The 12,333-nt window shown below is 42.4% G+C and overlaps 1 protein-coding gene across 1 annotated transcript; it reads right to left on the reverse strand.

The window, feature by feature from the left end:
* Window positions 1-805: 805 nt before the first annotated feature.
* On the reverse strand, window positions 806-8,087 carry LOC139462006 (uncharacterized). Its single transcript, XM_071243501.1, has 7 exons — window positions 8,026-8,087; window positions 7,116-7,332; window positions 4,628-4,742; window positions 3,968-4,108; window positions 3,295-3,486; window positions 1,963-2,005; window positions 806-1,032 (listed from the first exon to the last, which is right to left on the reverse strand). Exons 1-7 carry the CDS (start codon window positions 8,069-8,071, stop codon window positions 806-808), a joined length of 981 nt encoding a protein of 326 aa, XP_071099602.1. The 5' UTR covers window positions 8,072-8,087.
* Window positions 8,088-12,333: the final 4,246 nt, after the last annotated feature.

Raw genomic sequence — 12,333 nt, forward strand, 5'->3', positions numbered from 1 at the left:
ACACCTTACCCGGGTGAATTTAGGATTCGAACCCATGCGCATAGGTTTCTGGTAAACCTTAGTGACGCAACTCTACACAGCTAATAGCGGTGCCTTTGACAACTTGACCACCGTGTCCTCTTAAACGTATGAGAAGGCTTCATAAACAGACTTATTTGACTTTGATCTCTGAAACATTGCTGTTTGGGACTTTTCAGGAAGGATTTTCCAAACATTTGAACAGGAACAGATCTATTTCCCCAGCTGGTTTTCAAAGATAGTTCAAACACATGGTGACATATTCATTTGGTCCAGCGTCTGCCAGGAGAGCGGAATGTCTGTGGTTTAGTCCCCACTGCATCATACCGAAAGATGCTAAAGATGATTCTTGTTGTTACCCTGTTTGGCATTAAGGGGGGCTAAAACAAGGACTGGTCGGCTCGGAGTCAATATACTGAGGCTGAGGTTATCAACGTTAAACTGCGACATGATATCTCATTGGGCTAGCATTTTTAAACCGACATTAGTCCAGACTAACCTGAACAAAATAAGTTACGCATAATGATTATTTTGGGGGTACTTTTTGTAGTGAACACTGAGCACAAAAGTTTTAAAACATCAATATTATAATTACGATCTCAAACTTTTTTGTTCAGTATAGTCACAGCAGAAGTGCTTGCTATGTAAGTGCAATTATTTTTAACCCCCATTTCACCTCATCTCATTTGGTTCATAGGGCTCCATGGTTAAATTTGCCTTGTCAACCTTTTCACTCAGATTGCAAGACAAAAAGGCTGATAACTTACAAAACAATTTGTTGATAGTGTTAGTCCAGTGATAAATGCCAGTGTTTACTGGATGGCGCTGACATGTTATATTTTAACTCTACAAGAGGAAGGGGTATCTTATTTTGGTCGATGACGTAGGTGATGTCCTGGGTGTAGCCCTGTAGAGTGGAGATGAGGAAGGCGGAGGTTACTCCCTGTGCGAACTGGTGGTAGGCGGGGATGGCAGAGGCGTTACCCCCCACACACGTCCTGGTATCAATGCAAACTGTGGAGAAACAGCAACATTAGAGGATGTTTTGTCTTTGTTTGCTGTTTAATCCGAAATATTCCAGCTATAGCGGCTTGTAGATCAAGTCTGGACCAGACAACCCAGAGATTGATAATGTGAATAACGACCCACGCTGTCAAGGCACAGAGACACGCAATAAGCCAAGTCCCCATACCTGACCATACGATCCACATTGGACGCCTCTTACGACCAGCATACGTTTCTTGGGACCTGTTTTTTCTATCACGGAATCCCCGCAGTGTTGTTTCAGAGGATGCAACCAAACTCACAACAGTGAAACACCGTTCATCTGGACGGTGCCCTTTCCAAACGAAATAGTCCACATGAATGCATTTCTGAAGTTTTACGGCAATATTTAAGCCATATTATATATCGACTCATTCCTAGTAATTATTCGTAATTCCCCATTCTCGTAATTCATACCTAACCCTTCAATAATGGAATCACTTAAAACGAATTTCTCCTCCTCAAAGCGTTACATACATGAAGCCGACATTTCCTTCATGTTTCACTATTTCAAGACCGCCTCCGTGGCCGTGTTGATAAAGCACTTCCCCGGTGAGTGGAAGGTCGGTGGTTCGATCCCAGGCCGCCTCATACATAAAGACATTTAAAGATGGTACTTGTTGTTATCCTGACTGGCGCTCGGCATAAGGGGATAAAACAAGGACAGGTCGCAGCCACACACACACCCAGTCACCCCCCCCCCCCCCACACACACACACACACACACACACGCACGCACGCAAGCACGCACGCACACACATACACACACACACGAACACACACGAACACACACGCACGCACAAACATGCACACACATACACACACACGGACACACACACGCACACACACACGCACGCAGGCACGCACTGTTATCTGTTGTGGTCACGTTATCACACTTACACGTGCGAAAACCAATGTCCAAGATGTCACAGTGACCAAAGTTCTGTAAAGAAGCAAGAAACCAACAGTTTAATATTCTCGTGATGCATGTATTTTATTATGAGAGACGAATATTTTTTTCAGGCCTAGAATAGAGAAGTGTAACTAAACTGCCCAAAGAAAGTATACACTTGAAAATTGGATTTTACCAAAACATTACAAATGTTATCAAAACGTTACTAGGCTGAAAACAGTCGCATAAACACTGCAAACCTTTTCTTCTTGTCTGGCCAATATCACTTGTGATCAGATAATATAGACACCTTGCTATTGACACAACGCTTCAAATACCACAGAATTTGGAATTACAAAATATGAATATTTTTTCATACCCGTATGAAATACACCAACATCGAATAAACATTTCTTGTTTGTTTATATGTTTTAGCCACCATCAAACATGGGTGTGTACCTTCTTTTGCGCGGCAGTTTCTATTTCCATGGGAATGAGTGAATGGATGCGGTTTGTAGTATTCCAGTTTTATATACCGTAGTCTTAAACTATAGAACCTGGGCCTCGAAAACCATTCACTAAACGCATAAAGTGAATGATCCACGCCGTCGGGAAACACTATCTCACTATCACGCCAGCCTGTATCCACCCGTTCATCATTATAGACGACTATTACGACAAGCGGGGCGGTGGGGTAGCCTGGAAGTCGCGTTCGCTCGCCACGCCGAAGGCCCGGGTTCGATTCCCCACATGGGTACAATGTGTGAAGCCCACTTCCGGTATCGCCCGCCATTGTATTTATGGAACATTGCAAGAAGCGGCGTAAAACCAAACTCAATCACTCACTCACTATTACGACAAGCATTGACTCCCCTGCAATCTTCCTGGACTATCCAAGTGTTGTTTCACACATCGGACCCGGGCCTTCGGCATGACAAGCCAACGCCTCCACCACCTAGCTACCCTTATGCGCTGCCCGATCCGCAAAGCGATCTCATTAAAATCAGATCTTAATTCTCGCTACCACGAAACAAAGATCTGAGGACATCCCATTAGGGGTCACGTCAGAACGACCTTTCATCCGACCAATCAGAGCGTCGCACACAAGATCATGAAAGTGACAGCCGGATTGTGATTTCTGATCATGCAACCTCGAAACTGTTAACACGGGTTATTCCAAACGATAGTTACGGGCGATAATATATACTTTCGACAGATCGCTTTGTGGAGCGGGGCCATGCATGGTAGTAGGAGATGTGGTAGTAGTAGTAGTAGTAGTAGTAGTAGTAGTAGTAGTAGTAGCACCACCTAGGAACGTGAAAGACATTGAGCTGCATCACCTTGACGTTTATGAGGACTTTGGGGGGTTCCCCCCACATGCTGTAAAAATGCTCGTAGCCGTAACCAGGGATGATGCACGGGACAACGGTCCCACGCTTCGTGGACAGCTGCGTCCCCGTGATGAGGGCGGGGAGGGAGTAGTTGGTCGGCGTCTTGAACTGAAAACTGAAGGGCTCCCAAAACACGACACTCTGAAACAATGGTTAACATCAGCGTATTATGACTATCATTAATTTGTTACATGAGAAAATATAACTTGTTTTGGTTTTGTTGTTTAATGCCGCACTCAGCTATATGACACCGGTCTGTAAATAATCGAGTCTTGACCAGACAAACCTGTGATTGATATCATTGGCATCGATCTACGCAACAGGGATACGACGTCATGCATCAAAACCTAGTCAGCGAGCCTGATCACCCGATACCATTAGTCACGTTTTACGACAAGCATGGGATGCTGAAGACCAATTCTAAACATGCCGTTGGTGTAAACAGTGTTATAATTATATGACTGCGATGAAATCCCAAAGCAATGCAGGTTGTAGCCGTTTACCAATTTGGTGAAACCCAAGAGTATAGATATGGTGCGGACAAACCTCTGTTTCACTGGCAAAGGTGACATGGTGCTTCTTATGTAATCCGATTGGTGTTTAGTTTCTATGAACGCGGTACCTGGAAATGGGTGTGGTTCCTCTCCACCATCTTCAACATAGCGTCCGCCCCGGCGGAATGACTGAGAAGCGCGGCATGCTCCCACCTGCTGGCCACGCCCGGCGCCACGCCCTGGATCAACCCCTGTAGATTGGACTTCATCTGGAGATATATATAGGACATGTTCATGTGGAGCCTCCGCAGATTCAGTTTGAAGTTCAATGACGTTTAAATTTGCACAGCGGCCTGTAAGTAATCAAGTCGGTACCAGACAGTCCAGTTTTTGACATTATGAGCATCGATGTAAGCAGTTACGATGACATGCATCAACCAAGTCAGTCTGATCCCGATCCCGTTAGTCGCCTCTTACGACAAGCATGGGTTGCTGAAGACCAATTCCAACCCGGATCTTCACAAGGCAGATTAAGCATGAGCAGGCATCGGGTGTCAGTGTACCCGCTGTCAATTTGGTCATTGTGATATTACTGTTAGTATATATAAGTCTAGCGGAAGTGCGTTTACTCATTACACCGAAGACCCGGGTTCGATTCCTTACACGAGTAAAGATCTGCACAGTGTGAGACCCATTCTTGTTGATATGGATGTCAATATGACTGTTATGGGGCCACTCCTACATCGATAGAAAGCTAAAAGTGTGCTGAAGCCCAGACTGACACCTACCCAGTTAAACTGCTCCACGTACTTGTCCGTGATGAATCCCAGCTTCTCATTGATCTTGTCGTAACCCGGGTGATCACTTGCAGGCCAGATGTAGTCACTACCGACCACGATGAATCTACATACAATTTAACATAACTGCATTCGGAAGTTTAGCTCCGCGTGGGTCAGCGATGTGGTATAGTTGAGATATTTAATATTAACAACGCATACTCAGCTACAGAGATACTTGATATCACCTGTACGCCCTCGGGTACCTAGTTGAGATATTTGATATCCCCTGTACATCCACAGGTACAGAGTTGATATACTTGATATGCCCTGTACACCCTCAGCTGCATACTTGATATACTTGAGATCACCTGTACACCCTCAGGTACATAGTTGAGATATTTGGTATCCCCTGTACACCCTCAGCTACATAGTTGAGATACTTGATATCACCTGTACACCCACAGCTTCATAGTTGAGATACTTGATATCACCTGTACACCCACAGTATACTTAGTTTAGATACTTGATATCACCTTACACCCACAGCTTCATAGTTGACATATTTGGTATCCCCTGTACACCCTAAGCTACATAGTTTAGATACTTGATATCACCTGTATACCCTCAGCTACATAGTTGAGATACTTGATATCACCTTACACCCTCAGCTTCATAGTTGAGATATTTGGTATCCCCTGTACACCCTCAGCTACATAGTTTAGATACTTGATATCACCTGTATACCCTCAGCTACATAGTTGAGATACTTGATATTACCTTACACCCTCAGCTTCATAGTTGAGATATTTGATATCACCTGCATACCCTCAGCTACATAGTTGAGGTATTTAACATGGTCTGTACACCCTCAGGTACATAGTTGAGATATTTGATATCCCCTGTACACACTCAGCTACATAGTTGAGATATTTGATATCACCTGTACACTCACAGCTACATTGTTGAGATACTTGATATCCCCTTGAAACTCCCAGCTACATAGTTGAGATATTTGACATCCCATGTACACCCTCAGGTACATAGTTTAGATACTTGATATCACCTTACACCCTCAGCTACATAGTTAAGATACTTGATATCACCTGTACACCCTCAGCTACATAGTTAAGATACTTGATATCACCTGTACACCCTCAGCTACATAGTTCAGATACTTCATATCACCTTCAACCCTCAGCTACATAGTTGAGATATTTGATATCCCCTGTACACCCTCAGCTACATAGTTGAGATATTTGATATCACCTGTACACTCACGGCTACATTGTTGAGATACTTGATATGCCCTGTACACCCTCAGCTACATTGTTGAGATATATGCTAATCCCTGTATATCCTCAGCTACATAGTTGAGATACTTGATATCACCTTACACCGTCGGCTACATAGTTGAGATATTTGATATTCCCTTACACCCTCAGCTACATAGTTGAGATATTTGATACTCCCTGTATATCCTCGGCTACATAGTTGAGATACTTGATATCCCTGCACACCCTCAGCTAACTAGTTGAGATATTTGATACTCCCTTACACCCTCAGCGCTACATAGTTGAGATATTTGATATTCCCTTACACGCTCAGCTACATAGTTGAGATATTTGATATCACCTGTACACTCACGGCTACATTGTTGAGATACTTGATATGCCCTGTACACCCTCAGCTACATTGTTGAGATATATGCTAATCCCTGTATATCCTCAGCTACATAGTTGAGATACTTGATATCACCTTACACCGTCGGCTACATAGTTGAGATATTTGATATTCCCTTACACCCTCAGCTACATAGTTGAGATATTTGATACTCCCTGTATATCCTCGGCTACATAGTTGAGATACTTGATATCCCTGCACACCCTCAGCTAACTAGTTGAGATATTTGATACTCCCTTACACCCTCAGCGCTACATAGTTTAGATATTTGATATTCCCTTACACGCTCAGCTACATAGTTGAGATATTTGATACTCCCTGTATATCCTAAGCTACATAGTTGAGATATTTGATATTCCCTGTACACCCTCAACTACATAGTTGAGATACTTGATATCACCTATACACCCTAAGCTACATAGTTGAGAAACTTGATATCACCCATCCACGTTGAGCTACAGAGTTGAGATACTTCATATGCCCTGTACACCCTCAGATACATATATACTTGAGATAATTAAAATCACCCACCAAAATTGAGGTACAGTGTTGAGATACTTGATATCACCCACCCATGTTGGGGTACAGTGTTGAGAGACTTGTTATCACACACTCGTGTTGGGGTACAGGTTTGAGATACTTGATATAAACCACCCATGTTGGGGTACAGTGTTGAGATACTTGATATCGCCCACTAATGTTGGGATACAGTGTTAAGATACTTGATATCACCCACTCATGCTGGGGTACAGTGTTAAGATACTTGATATCACCTACCCACACTCTGTTACGGAATGAGGTGTTTAACATCACCTACCCATGCTGAGCTAAAGCGCTGACATACTCAGAGTAGAATCCACTGGAAATGATGCCGTCAAATCCCGGGATAAAGAAAATGACACCGTAGTCCCCAGGGACGCTAGGGTAGTAGACGACGGCGTGGAGGGGGCTGTGGTTTTCGAGGCTGGTGACGACGAGTTTTCCAGTTGCCAACGTGCCCGGTTTGTAGGGATCACCGTGGTCGACATACATGCCTACAGTGTATACAGTCAGACACACGTGACCAGACAGAATAGTGGATCTGTTGTGATGACTATTTCACTATTATTACGAAGAGTGTGGCATGAAATTGCTGCAGGTTTGAGATGCCTACAACTTTGATGAAACCCACAAGCTTGGGTATATCACTGACAAACCGAAACATAATCTGGCGAATATGGGGTTCGAACATAAGATCATAGGATCCTATCACACCTAAGGCACATAACTCTGTGCAGCGTATTGCGACGACTGAGTTACCAATGCCGTTTTCAAAATATTGATCAGTATCAGTTATGAGATATGTTACGTTCAGACATTTGAAACAATACGTGAAACGATGTGTATCATTTCAGAATGATGTGGTCAATACATTTTAATAATTTGGCTAACGAATCCTCAAAAATTCAAAAATTCAGGAATTTAAAAATGGAATGATTTTTTTGTCCGCACTTGGTTAATTTGATTATTAAAAATTCAAATCTTGTCAGTCCAGCAAAGAGAAGCATCTTTAATGTTTTCTTCTTCCTGTTATTTCAATTCACCCAACCGATATTTTTTAAAGAAATCGCTTTAAAACATGTTCTTAAATGATACATACCGGGTACTTATCTTAATTTCGACCACCGATCTAACTAAGTGATTAAATTAAGATGCCTAACTTGACGAGAACATTTTGAAAATCTCACCTTTGGCAATGGTGACGCATATGAAGAGCAGAGTGATCGACTTCATTGTTGATTAACGAGAGAAGAGTGTTTACTGTTTCATAGTTGATTGACCCTTTATCTCACTTGTATACGATAGGGACACGCCTCGACTCGACGCGACGCATTATATCGTCTAGATAACGTACTGTATCGCTGCATAGCATTGGTTAGCTTGCTCAGACCAGTGTCACGTGGTCCCTAGTCAGTGTGGTTTGTGGGCAAAGGTTCCAATGCAGTAGATTAATCAAAGTCCACATTAATGATCATCCTCGACTATACAGTGTTTTGATAAATACCGTGAATACCCGCGTTAGGATAGCTCTTCAGCAACCCATGCTTGTTGTAAGAGGCGACTTACGGGATCGGATGGTCAGGCTCGCTGACTTGGTTGATGCATGTCATCGCATCCCAATTACGTAGATCGATGCTCATGATATCAATCACTTGCTGGTCTGATCCACACTCGATGACTTACAGACCGCCGTCGTATAGCTGAACTATTGCTGGGTGTGGCGTTTAACAACAAAGAAACAAACCATGGCCTCGAGACGAATACCACAACGCTGAAAAAAGCCGTTCAGTCAAATAGCTTTCATGAGCGAGAGACATTCTGTGCTTAGTTAGAGATAGAAGCGATGGAGGTGGTGACGTCACTTCCGAAACGAAGATGTAATGGCGAAGGGGTCTAGGGTATTGATTAAAACATGGTGTGCCTAGCACACAAAGAACTGGAATATGGAGCTTTAATTATTTTCCAACATTGTTCCCATGCAGTTCTGCACACTTGTTGTTTTTCTTCATTTTTAGAGGCTGAGATTGTTTTACGTAGCTTTGAAATTCAACATAATGGAAAGAATGTTAAAATGTTATCACTGGTCACCATTAAACCAGTATAGATGTAGGTGATTATAAAACAGAACATTGAAAATAGCAGTCTAATAAAGCATTTTTATGTAAGAAAAGGCCAAGTGTAGCAAAAGTCCAGTGTGCAATTTTCTTCAGATTGGCAGAAAAATTGTCAACTTAACATGGTTGTACTCACAACTACACGAGGAATGTACCTAGGATTGTGGATGATGGACGTAAATAGCAAAAATGTTTGTGTTAACTGAAAAAGAAACGCTATCAAACTGAAATTTGGACATGCTGGGTCAAAACCCCGAATAGTTTTACAAAATGGTTAAGAATCAATCGCCCAAACACAACCAAAACAATGTGCTAAGTAATGAACGTGCTACCGTACCCACATCAAGGGACTTGAGTTGGAAGTGAATCCTTGTCTGCACTTTGCCAACCTACAAAGATATGGGTATCATGCCAACCTACAAAGATATGGGTATTAAGGGAAAGATGCGCTGTTCATTCACACCAAACCGTTGGCCAGTAGCATGCTGAGATTAACCCTACAACAGGAAGAACAAGCTGCTGGTATGATACATCAAGGAGCAAAGCATGACCACGTCCTGAGGGCATTTGGCGGAAAACAGACAGGCCTAGAAATGGCAGTCCCGCCTGTCACCGCCACCCAGGGACCTTTACACTCGTATCCCCCATCTGATATTATCCCAGTAACGTCATCAGCTAAGACGGTCATCCCGTGGACAGTGGACAGCCAGGAGACTGTGACAGAGCTTTCAGACCACTACGAGACGTAACGCTGACACGGCAAGACTGGTAGAGCAGAAAACTGGCAGAGTCATGTTCAAAGGAGAGAGCTGGTTCGAATGTTGCACCGGTGCCGCAGTCGAATAATGCGTTGCAAAAGTTGCGTCCCTTATCATTCCAAGGATCTGGTGGTAGGTTCGAATCCCAGATTCTCACTGATTATGATCATTGCTCCATACCCATGTTAATGGGAAAACTGTTCGACCTGTGTCACTTTAAGATTATATTTCAACTGTCAGGCTGTGATATAACCGAATAAGTGTTCAATGATGCTTTGAAACTAACTTATTCAATAAACACTTTTGTTAAACCTTATAGTTGATGACGTGCAAAAACGTGGTCAGATGGTTCAATAAAGGTGTCGGTAGGTCGGTGACTATACTGCCTTACATCTTGGATATAAATATCTGTTGATATCATAAAGTATATGCCCTTTAGATATGTGGAGTGATGTAAGGTCATGTGATAGATCGTCATTATCGTCGAATAATGACGATGATACTATCTTAGGCTTGATAAATATACCAAGTATCAGGGCATCCATATTTTTTGGACCAGGCGCCGCAAGAGGAGTAGGCCAGACTTCCTCAAATCGTCGACCGTCTTACACTGTCATACTTTACTACCGGATGTGACGTGTTCCCATCATTCATTCGTATCATATAACTATGACCAGAAACTAATATCTCCTTAAGTTATTTCCGAGTATCCCTAACTATTTTTAAAGAGTATATTTCGTTAATAATCAATGGAAAACCAAAACAAATTATCAAGTTCTTTGCCTAATATGGTTAGATAAGAAAGATTTGTGTATGCTTCGATAACGGATTCAGTGTATGGGGGCGAAAACAATTATTCAGCACTTCCCATGCAGCGATTATTATGTCCTAGTTACTGGACAAGAAAATGTGAGTTAGTTGGGTATATCGCCACTTTTAACATTATTATCACAACGTGGGAACACCAAATATGGCTTTACGCATTGTACTAATTGCATTATACGGGGGAATTGAACCCGGGCCTTCAGCGAGACGAACCAACCTGATAACCACTAGGCTATTCTACGGCTACAGTCTCTCTGCACGCTCGGGACTTCATTCACAAATAGATGAAGTTTGAAGCGTGTATATTTCCCGCAGGTGTTCGCCTGCATTGTCACGTGGTGATGAGTTAAACCAATCGGGGCTCACTTCCGTTGCACGAGTTTTGTGTGCGCATGAATGGAAGCAGACGAATGCTTATTTGACAACTGAACCGGGGCATGTGAAATTAATTCCGAAAAGCAGGTGAGAATTCTGTAAACCTCGAGATGTACATGAACTTAGAACCTAGTATTGATGTGTCAACGATTCACTCGATCCAATGAAATCGGACATTGGGGATTGTGATGTGCATAATCACAGTATTGAATCGCTGAACGACAGATTTGAGTCTCACCCTCCGTGTAGAACGGATTACATTAAAAATGACAGCAATTTGCATGACATACATGCAGGTAAAATTAGCACAATTACTGTTGACTTAAAATATGTACTTTACGGTATACTGTAACGATATGTATCAATTCTGTGTAATTTGAAGGTCACGTTACCAGTAAACTTGAGCAATGTGTACATTGAAATTCGACACCATCATCTTTACGACAGAAAGTGTAAAAAAAGATATTGCTCATAGTAACATATTTTTTTAGATAAAAACAATTTTCATTCAAACCTGAAAGATATGTTGAAATAAGAAAACTCAATTCGTTCTTTGGGGATAGAAAAAGGTATGTCCATAAAAACGTATTGAACGAATTACTTCATTTACATTTAAGCGATTGAACGATTTATACATTGAACGAGGGTGGCATAACATTTTCACGAATAATACATCTGAGTAAGAGACAAGGCATCAACCAAGTCAGCGAGCCAGACCACCCGTTCCCGTTAGTCGCATCATACGACAAGCGCAGTCGCCTTTTACGGCAAACATGGGTTGCTGAAAACCTATTCTACCCCGGATCTTCACGGGTTAACATGACAATCAACAGAACATGTTGGCGTTGTACTGGAAGGGTGCAAACAACCAAGACAGGTGACATAGGTGAGTAGTGAATAAAGGAATGTTTGAGGTGAATTGATTAGTAATGGGTCATGCGACCACGATTGGTCAAACATTCGTTTACACGGCGTGACATGTTCCGAATCAATCTCCAAATGACAATCTGAGTTAGTCTTGTATGGTCAAGTTCAGCTCACTTCGAAGGCCAAACAGGCAGCAATTAGCGGCATACAGCATTGGGCCAAACACTGGGATATGTGGTAATTCACCACCACGTCGCCTGTTAGTTGTCCGGTGACAAATACTCTCTAAAGTCGTGTTAAATAAATACCACTAACAAAGATTAAGTCGTCATTTTTCAGTCAGAAAGGACAAAGTCTTCATCTTGATTTTTCCTGCTTTTTCTTAAATGTATTTCGGAAACGTAAGTGGCAGTCTGTGAACTAACAGTCGGATATATAGGCTAACTGACGATTACATTTAGGAATGTATGCCGTTTGCATGATGGTGAAATATCAGAGGATACCTGCTCTTTCAGAAGGAGCATTTGTTGTGACATTAAGTGAAGGAAAAAGATGA

The sequence above is a fragment of the Haliotis cracherodii genome, unplaced genomic scaffold, assembly GCF_022045235.1.
Source record: "Haliotis cracherodii isolate W230 unplaced genomic scaffold, xgHalCrac1.p SCAF_15, whole genome shotgun sequence".
NCBI lineage: Eukaryota > Metazoa > Mollusca > Gastropoda > Lepetellida > Haliotidae > Haliotis > Haliotis cracherodii.

Coding starts and splice junctions, on each gene's coding strand:
- LOC139462006 (XM_071243501.1), bottom strand. CDS start 8,071: ATGAAGTCGATCACTCTGCTCTTCATATGCGTCACCATTGCCAAAG. Junction 4,743..7,115: donor AGCGCTTTAGCTCAGCATGG/GTAGGTGATGTT, acceptor AATTGTATGTAG/ATTCATCGTGGTCGGTAGTG. Junction 3,487..3,967: donor GGAACCACACCCATTTCCAG/GTACCGCGTTCA, acceptor CCATTGTTTCAG/AGTGTCGTGTTTTGGGAGCC.